The sequence below is a fragment of the Hoplias malabaricus genome, chromosome 10 (assembly GCF_029633855.1).
Source record: "Hoplias malabaricus isolate fHopMal1 chromosome 10, fHopMal1.hap1, whole genome shotgun sequence".
Taxonomy (NCBI): domain Eukaryota; kingdom Metazoa; phylum Chordata; class Actinopteri; order Characiformes; family Erythrinidae; genus Hoplias; species Hoplias malabaricus.
In genome coordinates, this window is record NC_089809.1 from 26492415 (window position 1) to 26517277 (window position 24863).

At 40.3% G+C, this 24863-nt stretch overlaps 1 protein-coding gene across 4 annotated transcripts in view; it reads right to left on the bottom strand.

Annotated features, from left to right (window-relative positions):
* The window catches only part of ascc3 (activating signal cointegrator 1 complex subunit 3), a 143750-nt gene that overhangs the window by 31287 nt on the left and 87600 nt on the right, over positions 1–24863 (bottom strand). For all 4 annotated transcript variants that reach the window (XM_066682880.1, XM_066682878.1, XM_066682879.1 and 1 more), the window contains 8 exons: positions 24703–24837; positions 6821–7012; positions 6139–6363; positions 4528–4647; positions 4157–4321; positions 3571–3657; positions 2988–3164; positions 1209–1434 (listed from right to left, as the gene is read on the bottom strand). In XM_066682880.1, the coding sequence (XP_066538977.1) occupies positions 1209–1434; positions 2988–3164; positions 3571–3657; positions 4157–4321; positions 4528–4647; positions 6139–6363; positions 6821–7012; positions 24703–24837 (1327 nt within the window). The remainder of the gene's footprint in view (positions 1–1208; positions 1435–2987; positions 3165–3570; positions 3658–4156; positions 4322–4527; positions 4648–6138; positions 6364–6820; positions 7013–24702; positions 24838–24863) is intronic.

The following is a 24863-nucleotide window of genomic DNA, read 5'->3' on the forward strand; positions in this document are numbered from 1 at the left end:
TTAGTTTCTTGGCACAGAGATCCAACCCCTAAAAAATTATACAGGTAAGATTATCGTCATTAAGTTTCAGTGTAACTATAACATTAAAGGTGCAACAGTGGATTTAGTTTTGGGAAATCTAGTTTTGATCCCTAAAGTACATTACATGCTCTTTTAAAGAAGAGTTTAATATCTGTAAGATTTCATTATATTACTTTGCAAAATAAAATAATAAATGGGGCATTTGTAGTCACAACTTAATCTACAATTAATATACGGAACAATTATGTTCCTTAACTGAATACTGAGCACTGAATATGTACCACTAAGGGTACCAAATCAGTGACAGTTTTTCTGAGAGTATACTGAGGAATCTAGTTGCATTCTTTCAAAAACATAATTTGTGACTATAAACTCTGTGACATAGTTTTTAGATGTGAGAGGGTGTCACACTTTAGTCTATTAATTTCTTTCCAAAGTCTATGAGTGTATGGTTAGTCTAAGTATAAAGTGAGTAAACTGATTTTGTGATGAGTCTTGTGTAAATATCAGGCACTCCAGAGGTGATACACCTCCTAGTTTGAGTAGCACAGTGTTAGATCCTTGTTTATGTGAAAGCACAAATAAGGTTAAAAGAAGCAAAAAAACAAAAAACAAAAACAAAACAAAACAAAAAAAAAAAACAAAAAAAAAACACATAAGCACAATCGTCCTTGGACTTCACTCCTAGGCACCTCGGCTCATTCTCAGCAGATGCAGAAATGTGTCATTGTGAACAGGCTGAGAAAAGTGCTGTCTCACAGAGGTTTCATTAAGACCCCAGGGGTTAACTTCTAGAAACCTGTTACAATACGATTAGAAGCACCAAGTGTTTTTAAGAAGCACTGGACAGAACATGTTATAAAAGGTTGAACAAATTATATGTTTTCAGATTTTTTTCCCCTACAAAAAAAAAAAAAGACAACATAGGGGTTGTTATTAATAGAAATAAATGAAGGATGGTCTTTGATTTTGCACAGTATTCTATACAAATATGAAAGCTTTAATTTAATATGGGTGGTCATTTTCCTGCAGCTAGGTTGAGTCACAGGAATTCGACTCAAGTCTTAATCATTTTGTTAAGATGGTGTGCCAAACACTAGCCATCCTTTGACTTGAATTCAACACTCTACATATAAATATCATACAATCATACAAAAAACAAAAAGAAAAAAGTCTTGGCAACTGACCGATCTCGTCTTTGCGCATGTCTTTGAGCTTGTCCACTGTGAGATTCTTCTCTTCCAGTCTGGACAACACGGAGACGGGCAGCGTGGAAAACTGTCGCAGGGGGTGGGCCCAGCCCCAAAGACGCTTGTCAATCACCTTGCACAGGTTGAGGAGCCTGTATGTCATGGCGGGCCAGCGCTTCCTTAAAGCAATCTCAAAGAGTGCTCTCATGATACGGGCAGCGTTCTAGAAACACAGAAGAGAAGCAGCCTTGTTTACACACAAACTTATCAGATTAAACAGCGAAGGGGAAAGAGTAGTTCTATGCTGCAATCATAATCAATTAAGAACTACAAAGTTTCTGACCTGAAAATATATATATATATATAAAAATAAAATTAGTAAAATTAGTTGGGCTGTCAAACTCTTAAATCCCACTTGAAAAACCTGAATATGTTAAGAACTGCAAATATACATTGCTATACCAAACTGGCACAACATAAAATGGTAGATTGACATTGATAGAACTGTCATGGATAAAGTTTTAAATAATGTATGCAGCTTCAAGTTCAGGACCTTTGTAAATCTGAATAAATGAATTCTGGGCCTGTAGCATATGCCCAGACAAACCAGTTCCGTGATCGTTTGGTATGGTCTGAGTTAAAGAGGTCTGACAAGGAAGAGATCTACAAGGTGTGACTGCATTCAAACGGAAAGGTAATGGATGTCACTGCTCTGATTGATTGGCCTGTGCTTGCCCCAATCGACTGGTCAGGACAGCTGTTTTGTTTGTCTATGTATATGTGTGCGTGTGTGTCTGTATATAGGGGAGTCTGGGTTGGGGGACACCTGTTGTTCCAGATGTTCATCTGCTGCTGGTTTACCGGCCACAAGGGCCACCGAGCTTTTTCATCAGCCTACACCAACAGTCCTATTCAACGGCTACAAAGAAGCTGGACGGTCTCTGCTATCCCATTTAAAACACTTGAACAGAAACAAGCAATGGCCACTGGACAATGTATCTTGATATACGTCTTCTGTTTATGGACATATGATTCCTGAAGATCTGACGATGGGTTTTCGAGGAGCTCTAATAGCTCTGCAGCAAAGACTAGAGGAAAAGTCCAAGCTGAAGCCCAGCTGAGATCTTCACTTTCTTACAGTTGCTAAAGCTATTGAGCAGCTATCTCCTTTGCTCACATGACTGCAATCACAGGCAGAGGCATCAGGGAGAAACTAAGTCTGGATTTAAAATCAGATACATTTTAGTCCACACTGACGGGCCACTGCAGGATCCCCGGCTGCTCATCTGAAATCAGGCGAATTAGGAGCAAAGAGGGAATTTGCCTGAACTATTTCAACTATTCGGCCACATGGATTCAGTTACTGCAGAAGAACTGGATAGATGGCTTCTGCAGAGGACGGGAAGAGACAAAGGGGGGGTTAGACTCACTGAATAAAGGATTCTTGAAACTGACTCCCTGGCAAAATAAGAGTATTTAGATATGAGTTATCGAGCCTTAGGTGAGATTTTCTTGCAGAATGTATTAACACAAGTTAATGGTTTCCATTAAAGAAAACAGAAAGTGTGAAGTTCTATTACAGACACATAGAGATGATCTACTACCCAATGACATATCAATTTACTACAGCGTATTCACAGTGAGAAAATATACGCACACAGTTGATATTTGTTGGCTGCAAAGTGTCAGAAAACGTTATTTTTAGCGGGTAATGTGAATTCCCTAAAAAGACTACAGACCTCATGTTAATCGTTTGTGTCTGAATGTGCATCTCACCTGAGCCACGTAAGCCAGGTCCGAAATGAGCGAGAAGTTGTCTACTTCTCCGCGGCCGATGTAGGTCTGCAGTAAAATGTTGATTTTGCCATAGCCATTCTCCACCCCTCCTGCTGCCGGCAGCTGGCAGAAGTTACACAGCATAGCTTCCAATTCGTCCATTTCCTCCTCACGCACCTGTAAACACCAAACAGTGTTGCATCCCCAGGACGTATGACATTGTTTTGATTTGTATCTCTTTTTTTTCTGTTGCAAATATTCAGTTGCTCTTATATAACAGGGAGAACACAAAGTAAAGTTGAAACCAGGCATGCACAATATTGGTGCAACCAAATCTCTGCTGGTAGAAATTTGCTTTAAAAAGAAAAAACAAAACATGTATTTGTGTTTACTTAATTGTAACCATTAATATATCTTTTTAACGCTAATCAACATAAGTTTAATAGTCTTCTATACAGTAAATATTTTTCTGACATTGTAAGATGAGCACATGAAAAGGTTTCATTAAAGAATAACCCAAACTGCTTCCCATACAATATCAGTCAATAGATGTGCTGAAAAAGAGTGTATAGTGACCTCTTACCTTAACATGTTCAAACTCCTCTGCTTTAGAGACGATACTCAGAATATCAGCTTCAGTTTTCTGGGCGTTAAAAAGCTCATTGAAAGTCTGTGGAATTTAAAAGATTTTACATTGAAAACCAATCAGAATAAACACCAGGACTTACACTTTTTGTACAGTTTATACTCTACTTTTAGCAATTTAATACATAAATAAATAAATACAAACTCTGATGAAATTATCACTCAGTAATGAAAGTAAGAATTAGTGTAAAAATGTAAATATTTACCCTTGTATTCATATGTACCTATGTACTGTTGAAAACACAGTGCTTATGTGACATCTCAGGTAAAATATTAATAATTATATATGCTCTCAAAAACAAAAACAATAATTAAAGAGGTAGAAGGAAACCACAGGGCATAAACTATGCATGTAGTAAAGTTTACAAAGTTGCTGCAGCAAAAAAAAAAAACATGTTGGAATTAGTTGTATATATAGTTTAAAATAAGAACGTAAAACAGAATGCAAGATTTCCGAACCGTTTAACACTGTAAATACAAAATATGTGGGCAATCATGAACGGGATAAAAATCCACCACTGTACCTCAATGGTGTTATACTTGATGTAGAAGTGGCTGGCAGTTCTGCCAAGGTCAGTTGAGGCAAAATAGCCTGTCCGCTCCTCAAACCGGATCATGCGAGCCTTGTCCAGCTTCCTTCCAGCCTCCACCACTAATTCCGTCCTGTAAAGTTCCAGCCCTGGATCCATCTATGAAAAGATTGATACAAATCACATATAAAAGAGCTTTGAAACAATATATTGTACAAATAAAATGGAGCATTAACAATGTTCTGGCATATGGGATTGCACAGTAAGAGAAGTGGAGGATCAGCACGTGGACCTGGATATGATAAACAGAGTGGGGGTGTGCTGAGTTAGACGCAGAGTGCTCTGAGGAAGGTCCTGAAGTGTACCTGGTAGGCCTTATGATTGATGCCGTAAACCAGTGGATTGGCTCTCATTCGTACATAGAGGTAGGTGTAGCTCAACCACTTAACCGCTTCTTCAACGTTGGTAACAGTTCCCAATGCCACCTGAGAGAGATGAGGGAAAACAGAAGAGAATATGCATAAGAGCATTCTACAAAAGCCTCAGCTGAAATTCAAACGGCCACAGAACATGCCTAGAGTAGAAATGTATATATTATCCTTTCGGTCAAGAGGAGGTTGCACACATTGTGGTCTGGTTGCACCACCTAGTGGACAGATGAGGCAGTTTCACATCTTCTACATTTCGATATACACTGCTGTCGGATGCTGCCATCCAGTGGAAAAATGAAGGACATTCCAAGAAAGGACTACTCCTGAACTTTTCAGCTTACAGCTGTGATCATACCAAAGCTTAAATCTCCAAATTTCATGTTGCGTTTAATATTCTTCCTTTGTCTAAAGTAAACTTTACCCTTTGATTCAGTCATTATTTTTAGACTCATTTTAGCAACTACCAAATTGTTTGGCAACAATTAATTAAAACAATTAATAATATATAAAAAAATGCTCAGTTTTTCAGTGTTTTCGTTGTTTACTTTCATTCATTCATTATCTGTAACCGCTTATCCAATTCAGGGTCACGGTGGGTCCAGAGCCTACCTGGAATCATTGGGCGCAAGGCGGGAATACACTCTGGAGGGGGCGCCAGTCCTTCACAGGGCAGCACAGACACACACACAGACACACACACATTCACTCACACATACACATCTACGGACAATTTTGAGTCGCCAATCCACCTAGCAACGTGTGTTTTTGGACTGTGGGAGGAAACCGGAACACCCAGAGGAAACCCACGCAGACACGGGGAGAACACACCAACTCCTCACAGACAGTCACCCAGAGCGGGAATCGCACCCACAACCTCCAGGCCTCTGGAGCTGTGTGACTGCGACACTACCTGCTGCGCCACCGTGCTGCCCCGTTGTTTACTTACATTTACTATTTTTTTCAAGGTCACAAAGAAATGAAAAACAAACCAATAAACATAACCCCAAAAACAAACAAAGAAATTTGTTCCTTTTCCTTTGAAAGATATGAAATGTGAAAACTGAAATGTCATCATTTGCAAGATGAAGTGTTTTGTTCTGACAGCAATGACCTACTTAAACTAATGGTAGATGTATGGGCTCAAAGAATGCCTTTAAGAGGTTGGCAATAAATATTAATTTAAAATTTCAAAAATGTGAAAGTTTTGAACATATTGGCTTTATCAGCTGGTTTATGATGCATACACTAAAAGTAAAAAGGGGTTAACTGACTCTCCAAATAATGAAATTCACATGTTGGACATGACATTTCACAATGTAGGTTACACAATTACCACATATTACACTGTTACAATCAGTTACACAGATGTGTCAGAGTTAAGAATAATTATTTAATTAACTATAGCTATGATAACTGAGACAGCAGGACTCTTAACTAGCAGACAGCAGGAATACAGGGCCAGTAGTTTAGTTAATTCTGCTTGTCTAGCACTTCCTTTACAATTTCTGTTGTTTGTTATTGTTCAGTGTTGTTTGATAGCAGTACCTCAGCATTGAGGTTATCAGCCAGGCTGGCATGGAACTGGCTCTCGATGGGGTTTTGCTGGGTGAGAAGGGTCAAGTAGTGGCTGAGCTTATCATGTGTTGTAATAATAGTGCCCTCCCCGTATTTATCAAACTGAGGCCGGCCAGCACGCCCGAAAATCTGCATCACATCCAGAATACCCAGGTCGACCATGGCACCACGCTTGGCATCGTATATCTGCGTACCCTGTTAACACACACACACACACACACACACACACACAGACTGACATCAGATGTTAAGAAGTAAATGAAGAGAATTGAAGAGAAGACCTCTATATGTATCTCTATATTTAGAATCAGGGTTACACAGACATTTAAACACACACCCTAGCCAAAGTACGACTTTGTTGATTTTCCAAGAGACAATAAGCACCCCACACTAACTTAAACCACTAAAACCTGAAAACATAAACATTATAATGTAAAAAGACAACAAAAAAGATGTATTAAAGTGCATTAGCACCCTTAGCATAAAGGCATTTTGTTGTTACACAAAACTGACAAAATCCTATGATACTCTTGGAAGCAAAGTTGAATTAATATTTTGATTAAGTGTTTTCATGTCAGTGAATAATTCCACATGTACTGGCAAAATGAGCTCTGATATTTTCACACAGAAAGGCCTCAGGCTGTCCTCTCACCTTGATGATGACTGCATGAGCAGGCAGGTTGACACCCCAAGCCAGAGTGGCTGTGCACACCAGAACCTTTAAATAACCTCTAGAGAACATGTTTTCCATCAGAGTGCGGTCCTGACGCAGCATCCCGGCATGGTGGATCCCAAACCCTTCTGGAAACATCTCCCTCATCTGCTTATTCCTTGAGCGCTGCACCTGGAGGGTAACAACACACAAACACACCAATGAATACATGCATAAAAATGAACCCACAGCACTTGCACTACACTGGTAAAGAGAGCTCACGGGTCTACAGCACTATTCAAAGTTTTAGCCATGTTACTCAAAGCTTAATTTATTTTCAAAATAACTTCTATACTGAGAGAATGTAAATATAACATTTTCTACACTTACTGCATTTCACTTTATTGCTAAATTTAACATAATGTAAGACATCAAAATGTACCATACTTTGCGACAGGCCATAAATTATTATAGTATGTCCCCATATGTTCAATTCATGACATATGCTGTACAATAAAACCTGAAAAAATGTATTCTCTTTAGTGGATGCTTTTTGTTTTGTTTTCAGGTACATTGTATAATAAGTATATATAAAAATGTAACAAGGGGTGGGTGCATATAATCACATCTACTTAATGATTCACTCTGTGTACTTAAACTACAAAAATAGATGCAAATGACAGCTGTTGATGATACTTGAAAGGGCAGTTTCCCCATGCGCATATTATGATGCAATAAATTAAATCTTTTGTTTGACAAAATATTCAGAAATTAGCAAAAACAAAACAAACAAACAAACAAACAAAAAGGAGCTTACACAAGGAGGAATAGAACAGGAAAATGAAAAGGAAGACAACGAGGAAAAGGTAGAGATGAAGACAATGGAAAAAGGAAGTGAAAGCAGATGAAGACAAAAAGGCAGAACATAGAACAAACATGAAGATCATGAAGGAAGATGAGAAGACAAAAATGAGATTAATCAAAAGTCAAAACTGTAATAGAAATATAAAACTAACTAAGAAGAAAAATGAAAAGACAGAGGATGAAAACAAAGATAAATTTCACTTAAGAGGCAGGTTACAAATTCAGAAGAGGACAAAGAAGAAGAATAAGCAGAAGCAAAAACAAAAGACCAAAAAAAACTGTCAAAACCCTGCTGTCTCCTGGTCTCCTGAGATAATGAGACACTCAGGATGGTTCGTAGCGGTGGCAGACGATGGGGAGAGGAAGGATCCAAATATTATACGACAGCAAAATGTAAATATTTTTGATAGCATCACCCATGTTACACGCAACATGCATGTGCGTCTACATGCCACACACACCCACACGAGCACAAGGGGCATGCTTTAATGAGTGCGGTGATAGAGATGCAGTGTTGTGTTGACTGGCAGTGTGGGTCATGACCTAGCCTGACAGTAATGGCCTCCCCATCAAAAGGTTTTATCTCCTTCTGCCTCAGTCCAAATAGAGGTCAATAGCAAACAGGCCCCACTGCCTCTGAGAGAGAAAAAAAATGCCCAGTGCAGACAGCATCTGGCTCTGTCTCTCTCTTTCTTCATCATGTTTCACCCACACAGAATACCAACTAAACAAGAGCCACCAGAAGGCAATCTCACTGCACCGTCAATGCACTCTTCTGTCTGTCTACAATTGTGCACCATGTGTTTGTTTCTGTTTCTCCAAGCCCCCACCAATATATCTCTGATGTGTTTTTCTTAAGAGTTTCTCTTCTCAGTCATTTAATGAGTCTTGTTCTCTATTCCTTGAGGATATCTTCCTTCCTGATAATCAATGCGCTGATCCACACTCCATAAAAAAAAAAAAACTGTTGCATTTCTATAACAAGCTGCTTTTTGCCATTCTGTAACAAGCGGTTTATTTTTGCTACTTAATGATAGGTCCATGCAGACATTTGCCACCGTAAACCACTGTTTTCCTTCTTTTAGAGAGCATCCTCTCACAGTTTATCCCAGTTTGGGATTCGTTTTGGCCCATTCTTTGCTAAATATTCACACAATGTGACAGTTGCTGTGTTAAAAAAGATAATAAACTAAAAACAACACAAATGGAGATACTTGCTTTTAATTATATTTTAATCTCAATGTCCTCTTTAAGGATCTGTTTATCTGCCTGTTTCTTTAACACAGTGCACCTTCCAACATTACAGTGACTGTGCATCTCTTTCAATAGGACATGTGGTCAAACCATTACACACCTTTCATTCAACATAGAGTCAGAGGGATGGAGACTGCTGTGTTCAGTTTGCATCAAGATCAAGAATTACTTAGAAAATTTCACAAAAGAAAAAAAAAACAAAAAAAACAAAGGGGGGACACAGATTTTTCTGACGTGGCTTTGGTTTATCACTGACACACAGAGCAGAGCATTAAGGAGCAAATTCCACAAAAACCCCTGAGCAGTCCTCCTCTGAGAACTGGTAACGTCTCTGAAACACAGATCCATGGTTCTTGAGTTGTGGTTTCAATCCTCGCCACAGGTCACTTTCTGTGAGGAGTTTGGACTGTTTTCCCAGTGTCTGTTTGGGTTTTCTGTGCTCTAGTTTCTAGCCACAATCCAAAAACACATGTTGGTAGATAGACAGGCTGTGCAAGGCCTGGTTTGAACTTAAAACCCTAGAACTCTGGAGCTGTGTGACAGCAACACTATATCTTCATCTTCATTCATTATCTGTAACCGCTTATCCAGTTCAGGGTCGCAGTGGGTCCAGAGCCTACCTGGAATCATTGAGCGCAAGATGGGAACACACCCTGGAGGGGGCGCCAGTCCTTCACAGGGCAACACACGGACATCTTTGAGTCGCCAATCCACCTACCAACGTGTGTTTTTAGACCGTGGGAGGAAACCGAAGCACCCGGAGGAAACCCACGCAGACACAGGGAGAACACACCAACTCCTCACAGACAGTCACTTGGAGCAGGAATCGAACCCACAACCTCCAGGCCCCTGCCCCAAAACTATATCATGGATGAATAAAGCATAGAACAATCTATAAAATATAGAGAAGCAAATTAAGTATGAAAAATAAAGATTATAATTTCCAGTATACAGTTGTATTAACTTCAAGCAGTGATTTTGAACATTATCACAAAGCCTGAAATAAGCTTCATTAAAGCACTGTTGACGTGTTTTGGATAGAGCAAGATATTAAACTTTTTCTTTACAATAGAATATAGAATGCATACGTGATGCCATAATGGACATAAGAACATAATTAAATTATTCTTAGCCAAACAAATAAAGTTAATACCCTTTTGGCAAAGCTAAACTGTATTTTAAATCAAAATTATATCAACCACAAGCTACTGACTCCAGTGTAATGATGAAGGTGATAAGGGAGAAAAAAGTCAGGAGAAAAACTAAAGATAAAATCCAGACAAAAATATGTTAAAAGAGAGATGAAGCAAATCTGAAAATAAACTGAAAACTTATGCTCAAAACAAATATGAAAAGTGGAATCCAGTTGAGTTCGGAGCAACATTTTAATACAGGGCCCATTCAAAATGGATTATTTTACATCTCTATGAAGAGTGTTGAGCAAAGTGCTATCTGCTGTTCTTGCCAAATGTCATCCGACTGACGTCATCATGTACTGAAGTCAAATGATGTACAGTAAAATTGGAATGCATTTTGGAAAAGTGGGGTCATAAATATTTATGTACATCCATGCATAGAGATGAGTAGCATATGTGCCTAAAAGCAGATTCAGCAAGTTTAGAACTATAAAGAGGCAGTGCTGCTACTTCAGTTCATCTCCTTCAGTTAAAATAAAGCTGCAACAAGGGCATAGGTGTTTCTCTTTAAAACAACTGAAAACAAAAGCACGGACCAGGTTGCTAGGTTTTAATTATTATTATTATTCCTAGTAAACATATTTTGATGCATCTGTTGTAACCACAGGGCTTATAGTGCAATCCCACCAGAAGGCTGAGGGTATGGATTCTAATTGAAATGCTTAAGATAAGGTTTGCTTTGAGGTGTCGGCGAGCGTTAGGCCTGTGTTATCAGATGCTAAGTTAAGTCGAGGTGGGGACGGCCTCCTCCGTTCCGAGGCTGGATTTGAGGTGGCAGCCAGTCGGCGCTCTGATCAAGCCTGATTAAGGGCTTGCTGAGGAGAGATCATTTCCCTATGCACTGTGCTGAGGCCTGAGCTGCTCGCCTCCCACCCAACAGCAGACACCTCTGATTACCTATTGCTCAGCCCAGAGCAGAGAAGACACTTGCCACACTGCAGTGGGACACAAAAAGACACAAAGAGCTGCTCATGCAGCTGCGCAGCCCACACTGAAAATGCAAAGTGGATCATTAAAGGTCCTTGGAACTCAAGCTTCACTCAAAACCCATAGAGCACCAACCACACCCGGTCACATCATTAAAAGATTAGTTTTATTAAGAGGAATTTCATGATGAAGCCAATGTTAATTTTGTGGTGTTTTACAGTGGCTACAGAGGGTTAAACCAGACAGCCTTAAATATGGTTTTCGCGCTGTGTAATAAATCATAATATAGAATGATGGCTGTGTAAATCTAAAGCTTCAGGTGACTTTGGGAGGTGGAGCTTGAAATTAGCTGAAATGGGATACACTAGAGCACAGGTGTCTGTTGCTTTCAATAGACCTTCTGTTGCAGATGGTAAAAATCTTTCTCACTCTCTCCGTTTTTACAGACATAACAAATGGGCCGTACAGTGATCCGTTTATTAAATAACTTGCTGTCAAGATCTACATGTGCTCTCTGTTTTGTTTGCAATAAACTGGCTGGATTTTTAAACATCTTATACATGCAGTTGCATCTCAAAACCTGATCAATCCTTATTAAGGGCTTGCTGTGTAGCTATCATTTCCCAGCTGCTTTGCCACCCAACCCACAGCAGACACCTCTGATTACCTATTACTCTGCCCAGAGAAGAGAAGAAACCAAACACACTGCAGCGAGACACAACAAAAACAGAGACCACACAGATATCACCCCAAAACAAAAGCTGCAGCACAGATCACAACTGCGTCCTCTGCCACTCACACGTCAATCAAAACCCATAGAGAGCTAATCACTCTGAATAAAATAATTTACACACCAAAGAACTCATCTAGCCCCCGAATTTGCAGAGAGAGAGAGAGAGAGAGAGAGAGAGAGAGGGGCTCATCGTTGATTTCAGGGCCCTTAATAGTCATAATATTTCTGCTGATGGTTTGACAGAGTCATTAACACTGCATGAGAGGAGTGGGTGAGCAGGAAGTGCTGCCACTCAAACGCTCTCGTGCTCTGTTCTCCCCCTCGCTCCTACTCGTCTCCCCTCGCTCCATTCTCAACATAAGCTCTCAGTAGTAGCATCCCTCTCAGAATGTTAACATCACCTAGTGTGTGCTTAAATACAAATGCACCTTTTGAAGCTGGAGGGACTTCACTATGCTTCACATTAAAGTTCTCAGCACTTATTCATGAACACAAGCATAAAATTACTCTTTGTGCTTCATTTGTGTTGGAGTGCTTACAATACAACATTCATATATCCAGGCTGCGGAGCAGAAGTTCTGCTATTCTATAAACTCAGGGAAAAAATGTACATAGAAAACGTAATGGCTGCTCATTATTGGGCAAAAGGGCTACAAAAAAAAAAAAAAAACAATTTTCACACACTATAACATCAAAGCTCTTAACCCAGCTCCTGTAATGAAACAAGCTGTTAAGCTAGTTACTGATCACACTGAAATGCTATAAATGCTATAAATGTAAAAGATGTGTTCCATTAACAATTATTTATAGCAGGCTGACCGATGGATGACTCTATATTTCACAGGAGCATTGCACTTAATATACACTTACAATCAACTACAACATGAACAGAAGCAGTTTCATTAGCTTGGGGCAAACATAATAGAAGATTAGAAAAACCAAAATGCACTAATAGAAGCTGTCTGCATGTTTGCAGGGCTAGAAATTGAATAAAAATAGGCTTGTTGTGAAGTAAATGAAAGGTTTGGGCTGTACACCTTGCTATACAATGGCATGCAAACAATTTGACAGACTGTATAAAATATAAAAGCCGCTTTGGGCATGTCTCAATCCCTAAATGCTTGTGTGTGGTGAGTGTACTAGTGCAGAACGGCTGCAGTCGCATCATCCAGGTTGTTGTTAAAGGGACTCCCTAACGTCCAAACATATGTCAAGCAGTTTGGGGCTCATTCATTTTTTTTAGCTAACCAGGTCAGCCCACAATAGTAGTGTGGGAAGGTGGAGCTGGGCGATGCAGGCAGAGAGTGTTTGATGTGTAATACATCAAAGTGAATTTGACATGAAATATGGGCTGCGCGAGTGTACCCCATTTTAACCACATCACATTTTGCTTATGACCTTTTGGTGGTGCTATTGTCCTTGGGTCCAAGCTCATAGGTTTCGTATAACAGCAAGTAATCAAGGTGCATGCCAAAAATTAAAGCAAATGTTGAGGTGTTTTTCTTTTCCACCGTTAATAGTTAAGCTATTCATTAACAAGTGTATATCGATGTAAGCAAAATAAGAAAAATAACAAGAATTTTACAGAAGATAATGCATATTATTTTACCAAGTTCACTAAAGTACAGTAATTGCACTCTGAACTGAAGCTTGTCAGTGTTTTTCCACCACACTTTTGAGTCAGCAATCAAAACAGCTCTACTGTCTGATTTTCACGGCCAACACTTCTTACAAGACAAAAACACAGACAGAGGCGCGGTGAATGTCTGAAAGGAGTTTATTTCTGGATTTATGCGCTCTCCCAACAAACATTCCACTCTTCCTGGGTCACTCTTTGGTCTTTCTAAGCAGCAGTGACAAGAACGCGCCTCGTCTCCACGGCATTTGATAATGACAGCCTCGGGTGGTGATGTAAAAATAGTTGAAAAAGCAGACAATCGATGGAAATTAATGAGCTAAATCCTGTAACGTAGGCCCATCCCAGGTGGCTGAGGGGAGGGGGCTGGGCAAATCGACAGGAGCTGATGAGTGTCTTTGAGTACAGAGCACTTTCAGCATCACAGAGGAAGCCTGTCAGCGCGCTGTCACACCTGCCGGCTCCTCTATCCATTTAAAAAAAAAAAGCAGCCCATCACAACTCCACCTGAGCTGTCCAACCCAACCTTGTGCACACTGCAGGCCTGCCTTTCATCCACATCAGTGCGCTATCATCAGCTCCACAACAACAGCGCCGTGATGCCATCTCAAAAAGCCCTCCCTCTTCATGGAAGAATGAGTCACTGCTGCAGAAGCCCTCTCTCCTTCACACTGCCTATCGCTACACAAATTAAATGAACAAGGCTTTATTAATATTGCTGTCAAAATCCACAATATTTGCCACTGCATTTTAAAATGAATTGAGGTGATAAACCAACAGTGACATAGAAATGAATAAAAATTTTCACACAAATGGAAGTGCAGTGCGCAGACTTAACAGATGTTTCAGAATTCTGTTGACAATTGAACCCCTCTGCTCTTCTCTCTGTTAAATACGACAGGCAAAGTTGCTGTAGCAAGAGCACCTGACCACTAGATGTCTCCTGTCCTCCATCTATCGGCCTTAGCAGGAAGAAGGGTTGCTGGTGAGTGGTCGGTAACGGGTGCAAGGTAGAGGGCTGAGAGCCAGGGCTCAGGTCCAGGAAGGCGTCACTGAATGAGGTATCAGGAAGGGTGCTGTAGAACAGACAGGAGCCGCGATCTGTGTCTGAGGCAGGTAGCGGTCATGCCTGCCAGACTAGTCCGACGGGGAGGGACAGGGAGGGTCCCAGAGTGAGCTGCAAATTGCGGGCAAATAAATAAATAAATTTTCCTGTTTCTCCACCCCTTCTCTATTTTTGGCCGTCTATTGGCTTCTTCCACATCGCACAGCCTTCCCTTCAACACATCAGTGGCCACGAGGAACCTGCTACAAGCCTCCCCTCTATAACAGCACAAAGTCTCTTTGCAGCCAGCACAAGGTGCCCTCCACACAAGATCCCTTCAAGCTTGATAATCCGTATAGGCTTCAAACAGCTAGGGTACAACCAAGAAACATGCTCAGCACAAGAGGAAAAACTTGTGCAGGGTACAGTTCTCTTAAGGAAACAAGAATCGTTCAGTGTTCTACAAAAAAAAGGCTGTGACTAAGTCTGTGTTCAAAACCTTGAGGGGAAATAAATTGTGTATATTGCATTCGGTGCACATAAATACACTGCATTTATTGAATGTATAATATATAAGCAGGTGGCCAAACAACATTTTTAATAGAAAATTCTAATTCAAATTTCAAGTTTTCCTAGTAACCGCATAATTAAACTAAAATTAAAATAAAGTTATTCAAAGAGGTTTGAGGTAAGATGTTCCACTCAGGGTTAAGATATTCCTGTCAATCATGTGGTGGGTGAGGGTAGTGGAAAACATGGCTGACCTCAAAGCGGCAAACCTCATATGGGTAAGAACACCACGCCATTCACTATGAGTGTCCATGGGCAAGACTCCTAACACTACAGTCACCTACCTCTGCAACATGATGGAATTGTAGGTCATTCTGGATAAGAGTTTCTGCTAAATGAAAATGTAGATACACCGAGTATCTTATAGCACTACAACATACAAAAAAAAACGTCTCTCCAGATTGATTAATTTTACATGTAAAGATCACATGGGACTGATTTCCAAAGCAAACAAAATGGCTTTATGTTAATGTGGCAGACTCAATCAGTATGTCTTTTTAAAATGAACAATTTCTCTACAAAACACTCAAGTGATGTTGATGTGAAACTCCTTTTTAACAGCACCTGGTCCAAGCTAACATTTTGGTAATTTTTCAAGTAATATTACCTCAGGTTAAACCAACAATGAAAAACAATGGAAACAACACAATGACCCTAATCATTTTGCATGCATATTTCTTGGCATTATTCCAAAGTTTGTAAGCTACCAACTGAATAAAACAACACTCCGTTTAACAAACAATAAGGGCTGTGATTTTTGGTGTATTTGGTGTATCTGGTCCATTGCTGTGTGTTGGTATCCTGCTTGAGATAGCATCATGTAATGTGTGCATTGCTACTTTGTACTGGGAACATGCTGTGATATGTATCGCATCATTTAGATGCTGGTAGTACTCAGCTCTATATGTAAGTGCACACTGGTCTAGGGTGACAAACATTAGCTGCACTCCACATGCAGCTCCACAGCTTCAGAGCAGGGGTTTATTCTGTCTTACCGTAGAAGCAGTGACGCACTCTGGGACCAGAGTAGTGTTGTGGCATATGCAGTATGTTAGCGATAATGGGTTGCTGTGTGCTAAGCAGAATAAATGGGCTAGGAGTTGTGGCAGGGCCTCGGACTGGGATCCCCATCCATCATTTCTATTTATAGATCCAAGTCCTTCAACTAGCTCATGTTCAGGACTCTGTACAGAGTCAACTCCTTCGCCTCATGAAAATGAACAAGCATCAACACACTGTGTGCACCACACATGCATAACGTCTCCAAAAATGATAACTTTACAGGAGAAGGAAAAAACTTAACTTTCAATGGAATAAACAGATTTTATTCCACATCAATTTGGAGCATTATTATTGGTCCACTCATGAAATTTTTGCACAATTCAAAGGACAGCTGCAGTGTTCAAATCATGTAGTAAACTAAAAAGCCACAAAAAATGGAAATATATGTTTTTAATTGGACAGCCATCGTATATGCAGGAATTAGAGAAATAAATTCTTCTGACTACTAACTTTCTTGCAGATTCCTATAGATCTTCACGTCAAATAAAATTGTTGAGGCAGTGTGTACACACCCTGATCCCTGAACACCTGTTAAACCGAGTCAAATTAAGATATTTTCACACCATGCTACCGTTAATTGTTTGTGGGATTCTCCAAAGCAACCATTAAGTTGTAAAATGCCTTTTAACAATTTATTTAAATACTCCAGCACCAATAGTGTCTCAAGGGAAGAATATGCTTTTAAACTGATTTTCTGGACAGCTGGAACAAGAGCACCGAACACACCAGTGATTTGAACCCCGTAAAAGACTCCACATTAAAATAAATAAATAAATAAAACCCTCACCAACCCTTTCACGACTTTTCACCTATTTTAACACCACATTTTAACATCATTTTTTCTTTTAATAATTTAGAAGCCTAAATTCATGCAATCATTCAAATGAAAGTAAGTATAAATAGATTTTGTGAAATCTGTCTGTGTGAAATGTCCATCAGCCTCCCTGTCGACAAGGATTTCTCCTGCATTCCAAGGCTGTAATTCTCTTTTCTGCGAGCAGGTGTCGCAGGTTTTTGCTGGGTCTGTTCTTCTGTTATTCACATGCGATTAAGATATTAAGCAAACAACACATATCTGAACAGCATCTCATCAGCCATCAACAGCATGACGCAACTGACCGGGTAATGGATGACTGTGAAAGGAATCCCTGTATATGATGTAAATGAAAACTGCGCACACACAAACACACACACTGGGCGGAATACTTGGAAGGTCCCTTTGATCTACTGTATGGGCTCAACCCCTACAAAATATAAATAAAAATTTACATTTCTAGTGCACTCTAAGCATACCATAATTAGATAAAGCACATCTATATGCTACTCAAACCAAGAACAACACCATTTGTGCCACTTGTACGGGAGCTACAGCAGTTCAGAATTAGAAACATTGTTGCTGATTTCTCCAGCTGCGAAAATAGAAGCAAGATTCCTCACTGCTACATTCGCTCCAGCACCACCATGTGACAGACCAACTATTTAGGTGTTTATTTTCGTCACAAAAGCAGTAGGGTTAAGAGTTGAGGTTAACGGCTTTCAAACCCCACTGCATTCACAACTACACACATTTCATGTCATGTCTAGTGATAAGATCCTCTTGTTGCAGGGTATCTACTTTTACGTATCCTTTAACGTATCTACATTTTCGTATACGTATACAATAACGTATCAAGTCATCATTTTTCTGGAGGATGAAAAAGAACACACCAAGTTTACAGTTTCTAAACAAAACAGTTTGAGGCATTTCAGAAACTGATATTTAGGACTTCCTAGGAGTTAATCACAGCAGCACTACTGTGTCTGATCCACACTTACCAGTATTATACACATAGTAACATAACACAAAACTGTCAGTGTCACTATAGTGTTGAGTAGGGCTGGACAATAATTCAATACCAATATAGATCGCATTATAAAATTTTACAATAATAATGGCATTTTCAATAATTTTAATATATTTTTTTTATTTTAAATAATGAATTTCTTTAAATGTACATTATTTACAGCATCTTTCACTGACTGATGGTCATTACAGGGTGCTGCCTAGTTCCCTGCCCTCAATTTTAAAGTTAGTTTAAAAATATTAATACAGTGGAACCTCTACTAATGAACTTTCCAAGATATGAACCGGGCATTTGAATTTTTTGCCTCTACCAACGAACAATGACTCTAGAAACGAACCCGAGCCTCCGCTGAGCCGGCGGCTGGAAATGGCCACTGACTCCAATAGGCGAGTCTCCCAGCGCGCCCAGACTTGAGTGAGTTTTTAAGATTAGCAAATTGTAGTTTTAGCAATTTAGCATTTGTGTAAATAGCAGACATCAAAATTTGTGCTAAGTTAAGCCATATCTACGCTTCGTCTCCCCACATTCACCCGCCTACTCTCCGTTATTCCGCCCACCCCCCACCCCCCGTCATACAGCCAGTGCCTGTGTTACTCCTCCAGCCAGTCGTCGCGTCTTTGATATGTAACCATTTAAAACTTTATTTCTTTTTTATTATTGTTACCACTGTATTTCTTTTTATTTTTAGTAATGCTACATGTATTTTTTTACTAATTTGAGAGTTTTGTAAACATATATCAGTGCAAAAAGGGTGACTTTTGGGGGGGGGGCTGGAACACATTAATTGCTTTTCCATTATTTTAAATGGGGAAAATTGACTTGAGAAATGAATTTTTCTACTTACGAACCGGGTCACGGAACGGATCAAGTTCGTAAGTAGAGGTTCCACTGTATTGACAAAGCCATAACCTTTATGTTTGATGGTGATGTCATGTTCCTTGTTTGTTCCGGACAGTTTTTCTATGGCTTTTATGTCGTCTATATTGATATCAGAATTATATCACATTGACTGAAATTTAGAATTGTATCGTGATATAAATTTTGGCTATGTCATCCAGCCCTAGTCGTGAGAAAACAAAGTGGGTGCAAAGAAACTATGCAGGGCAACATACGATGCACAATAGTAGAAATACAACGCAATCCCGTGTGGAGAGTGTAGTTGATAATGAGTGTAGTAACAACGGGACAGTCTTAATGTTATGACTGAAACACACACCTCAAAGATAAACTGTGGTAATTATATAGAGCCAATATTCACAAATCACAATACTCGCTGTATAGTGTCTCCAGGGTGCTTGTTGATTTTATAAACAAAAATATATTTGCCCTGAACAACCCTTTTCTCTCACTCTCCCACTCTCTGTTTCATGCACATACACACTCACATACATACACACTTCTAAATGCACTTAAACGCCCCTGCACTTCCCCACTCAATTAGAAACTTTTGCTCTTTAATAGAGTGTACTTTGCACAGACAGCATCCCAATAAACAGCCATTATTCCTGCGATTTCCCACTATCACTCATTCAAGTGAGTGCATTAAGATATCTAAGCCTGATTGACAGCCTCTTCAAACTAAGCGATGGTGCAAATTAATGAACAGCGTGAGGGAGATATGTAGTGGGCTCACTTCTGACTTTTAAAGTAGGATAAATAAGGCCAAATAATATAATTGACCTTATATGTGCAGTAGATTTCACTGCACATGCATACTGGGGATTAAAAACAGGTATAAATATTAATGCAGGCCAATTTCCATAAGCAAATAAGCAGTGCATTATCACAGGATAAGCAGCTCTGAGGCTCATGCAGTCCGCAGGACCTTGCTAAATTGCCCACTCTGATTCACCCTGTAGTCCTAGAGAACAAGCAACTTTAGCTTTCTGTAAAGCTGACCACTTCGCCAGAGAAACACACAACGTAAATCGTGCATTTTCACAGGGCCAACTGGGCTCGCTTTCACTTCTAAAGAGCAGAAAACCACAAACCCCTAAACCCCAGCACTCTCTAAGAGCAATGTACAACCTGGTTCTGATGCTAGGCTTTCACCACACATTTCTGAGTCATGGCTGTCAGATGAACCTCCTGTTTTTTTTTTTTTTGTTTTTTTTTTAACTGCAAACCAAAAAAAAGGACAGATAATGTGGAAAAGGCTTTTAAAACCAATTTTAATCACTGCCTTTGTAAGTCATACATCTCCACCAATGTGCACACACCATGGAAAATTGAAGTATATGAAGATACCCAACACTTTTTTCTGTGTAAATCATAACCTTGCCTCGCCGTGTCTGTGTTCAGTGTGAAAAACGAGAATGATGTGATGTGGTGCATGTATTTATGCCAAGCTCATAAAAATAGAAAGCAGATTAGAGAAGACACTGAAAGAAGCATCTATCTTGGCAAAGCCCCTGGGACTGAGGCAAAGGTTATTAAATGCATCACTCTGCCTTCTGTTGGGAGATTTAAATATGAAGTTAGTGCTTGTCACTTTCCCAAGAGACAACCAGCTCCACCTCTGTGTATTTACACACCATTGATCTCGTCTAACACACACACACACACACACACACTCAAACACACTCACTATTAATATATATGTATGTGTGTGTGTGTGTGTGTGTGTGTGTGTGTGAGTAACACAAAGTTTGCATGTTTGTGGGATATTTAAAAAAAAACAACAACAAAAAAAACAATATACTAATAGACATAAAGGATGTGTGATTATATCCCTGTTGTATATTAACAATAACAATGCATGTAACTTCACAGGCGTGTCCAAAATTTTGCACAAGACTGCAGATACATAATGTGTTGCCTTTTATTTTATAGATTAAACTGCCATAAAGTAAGCTATTTACATTTTAGTGTCAGAAAAAGCAGAGAATATTGACTTTGCCTTTATTACATTTTCTATTCTTTTTGAGAGACTGGCTTTAAGTTTTTTCAAAGGAATATGCTGGAATACTTTTTCAAAAACCACATGCTGAGGGCTGCACTCAGGTGCTATCGGTCCATTATTTTAAGACCACCAGCATTTTCTTTGTCCAAACTGCAAATTTTCTTTTTAATCTCTTTTACTCTGTAATGGATTCTAGACAGCTGCAAATCCTTTGACACCCAATAGACGATCTGTCTTCTCATACTGGAAAGAGGGACAGAAACACTTGTGGATTTGTTTAAGATCTAAAGAAAGATTTTTTTTTTATCTGTCAAACATGAGACCCTTTAATCTGATGGTGACAGTGAGGTGGCCTACAAGGTCTTGCACTGTTGGTAGGACTGCAATGTTTCCCAAAAATATAATAAATAAACTAACATTTTTATAAACAGCTGTTAAATTATTTCCCCCATTTTTGCAGGCGGGGCATCATATACAACATCATTAGACATTAGAGAGAGAGAGAATGAGGAGAAAGAGAGTGAAAGGGAGTGAGTGAGTGAGAGAGAGAGAAAAAAAGAGAAGAAAGAGGGTGAAAGGGAGTGAGAAAGAGTGAGAGTTTGCCTCTCCGGCTGCTTATTGATCCCTTTCTGCCTGCGTGCAGCTGGGATGAGTCCAATCCATCACTGGCCGCTTCTGCTGGCCCCTCCAGCACGGACCACTCCTAATGAAGGCCGAATCAGTCTCTCCATTTCTCTTTCCTTCTCTCACTCACTCTATTGCCTGAGCTCAGTCAGCGCTGCAGGGGACAATGTAGCTTTTAACATATTCATGCATTCACACACACACACACACACATATGCACACATTCTCTCTTACACACACACGCCTACAGATTCTCTCTCTCTCACACACACGCCATTTCTGACCAACAGACCAACACTAGAGTCTTCACTCCTGATGAGGCACAATGGCAAGATGACAGATGAGAGGGAACTGAATAGAGAAGTCATTCTTTGGGGTTGCTTTTTTATTATTATTGAACAGCATGTGCTAACATGGTAGAAGGAAAAAAGGGATGGAAAAAACCTGACGGCTTTAGACACTTTTGACAAATCTTTCACTGCTTACAAGCGAGGACTTCAAGCGTATTTTTCCGCGGCAGGTTCCATTTAAAATGGCTTTCTGCAAGATCCTGAGCAACTCCCCCACTGGGCATGCAATAAACTCCAACAATGCACTCGACTCCATCTCTACTGAGCTGTAATGTCCCTCAGAAGTGTTTGGCTCTGTTAGTAGTGTTTTAAAGAGAGTGAAAGGTTTTAAAAACAATAGGTGTGTGCTCTACAAACAGATCTAGACTAAAAAAAAATCTCTTTTTGAAATCAGACAGTGGAAGGAGGGTCCAGACACACGTTTGCTGTTTTGTCACCCCAGACAGCAGACACATTTGGGCCTGATCTGTAATATTCTGACACTTACGGCTCAGTTAAGGACTGGCAAGTTTTGTGTGGGCTGGATTTTGGCCAACTGTCATGGGCCAGGCCTGACTTGGGTTACAGCACGTGTTGTGTGGGGGGCTAGACGTGATCTGGTCCACAACACATCTGACATGTGGTCTATATAAGATAGACCTCAGGCTGAGCTGGGGCAGTCAGACTCAACCTGACTGAACTCTCGCTTTCAAAGCCAAACATTCATTGTTATCTGGAACATTACTGAAGCTTTTACATATTTATTTTGCATATTTCACAGTAATACAATATTCTTCAAAGTCAAAGACCAGTCATAGCCAATTAGTGCAAGTAATTAATATTGCTGGAAATATTTTTCAGAAGGATATAACAATCTACTTCCACCAGGAATAGTGAAGTAAAAAATAAAAAAATGGAGTAAGGTGAAGCCAAAAGCAGAAAAATAATTCATTCATTCATTCATTATCTGTAACCGCTTATCCAGTTCAGGGTCGCGGTGGGTCCAGAGCCTACCTAGAATCATTGGGCGCAAGGCGGGGAATACACCCTGGAGGGGGCGCCAGTCCTTCACAGGGCAACACAGACACACACACACATTCACTCACACACTCACACCTACGGACACTTTCGAGTCGCCAATCCACCTACCAACGTGTGTTTTTGGACTGTGGGAGGAAACCGGAGCACCTGGAGGAAACCCACGCGGACACGGGGAGAACACACCAACTCCTCACAGACAGTCACCCGGAGCGGGAATCGAACCCACAACCTACAGGCCCCTGGAGCTGTGTGACTGTGACACTACCTGCACTACACTACTAAATACTTGAAATAGATTGGACAGTGAGTGCAGAAACAGAGGTGGTCATAATATTACACTTAATGGGTGTATATACGAGGGCAGTTCAATAAGTTCTCTGTATAGCTATGAAATAAAACTCATGAAAGTTATTAGATAAATTTTCTATGTAATCACGATTAACGTTAAGTACATATTACTTAAAGGGCAGCACAGCAGGGAGTGTCACAGTCACACAGCTCCAAGGTCCTGGATGTTGTGGGTTCAAATCCCGCTCCAGGTGACTGTCTGTGAGGAGTTTGGTGTGTTCTCCCCGTGTCGGCATGGGTTTCCTCCGGGTGCTCCGGTTTCCTCCGACAGTCCAAAAACACACGTTGGTAGGTGGATTGGTGACTCAAAAGCACCCAGCAGGATTAGCAAATGATATCAATACCGAGAACTTACCGAGGAGTCCTGTAGTACATCAGATGTGTTTCACATTAATGCATTAACCTTTTGATATAAAAATCACAATTCAAACAGAGGAAGAAGAGAAGTTGTAAAGAAAGCTTAGCTTGCAATAGCAAAAAACCATGTTCAAACACCGCATGATCAGCTGCTCCATTCTCTAAGACTAAGCAGCTGGCCTCTACACCTGAGCTGAGAGCTGCCCTCTGCGGATTTCTAATTGCCCGTTGCTCGCCTCCTAATACGCCGGCGCTGGAAAAGTTTAGCGCTGCGCCTTCAGGGTTCATTTCCAAAGAGGCCGAGACCACTTGGCCTTCACAGCCGCTTCCTTGGACTGTTTACCGCTCTCCCCCGAGGAGTCGGCGCTAGCGGAGGTGACTGACCTCAATTTCTCTCCCTTTCCTCTGCTTTAGAGCTCATGAATAAGTGCTCATAAATAACCCCACTCAGTTCATCCACGGCTGGCCCCAGCCCGGGAGAAACTCCGCAGCAGCACATCACAAGTTCAGTGCGCAATGAACGCAGCGGCCTTGGAGCAGAAAGAAAAGAGAGACAGAAAGACCCTCTGAGGGAGGACATTATGAATTAAACACACATTTATCACTTTGCCTGGCCACTGCATGCTCAGAGTTGTGGATTGTCACCCGCTGTATGTCTCCTGGTGTGGGTAAGTGTACTGTACTGTAGTGAGGTTGAGGTAAACATGATGTAAAGAATGCTGCCCACCCGAAATCAATCCGACTGGTTTTACTCAAACTGTGGATGCATCACTGACACATTTTAGTCGACACATTCGATTTAAATGCATAAATGTAACATATCTACATGTGATGAAAGGTATAAACATCACCTAGATCTTCCCTTCACATTCAGCACATACAGCTTGCTTTGCTTTCACATTCTGTCTGGTTTATTCATTCAGTGATGAAGCAGCAGGAGTAACATTCTTTTAATAGAGTTCAGGCTTTTACCTGCGCTCTGGGAAAAATATTTACATTTACATAATCAAGATTTTCAATACTGATTTTATCTGACTTTTTACTAAATTTTAGATATCTACTGATACTCTTATCATCAGAATCAAGCATCAGAATTTATCCACAGATGATGACTTCAGTTAGAGAATCTCTAATCAGCGCTGTTGCTTACCTGCTTCTCACAGTGGCCGTAATCTGAGCCCTGGTCTGGCTGGAAGAATGTGGACTCTCCTCGGTTCTTGGCCATCTCAATCAGACTCATGGCTGTACGCACAGTGGCGTTCCGGGCATGGACAAACACCATCACCTGAAAAACCCATTTGCAGGGGTTAC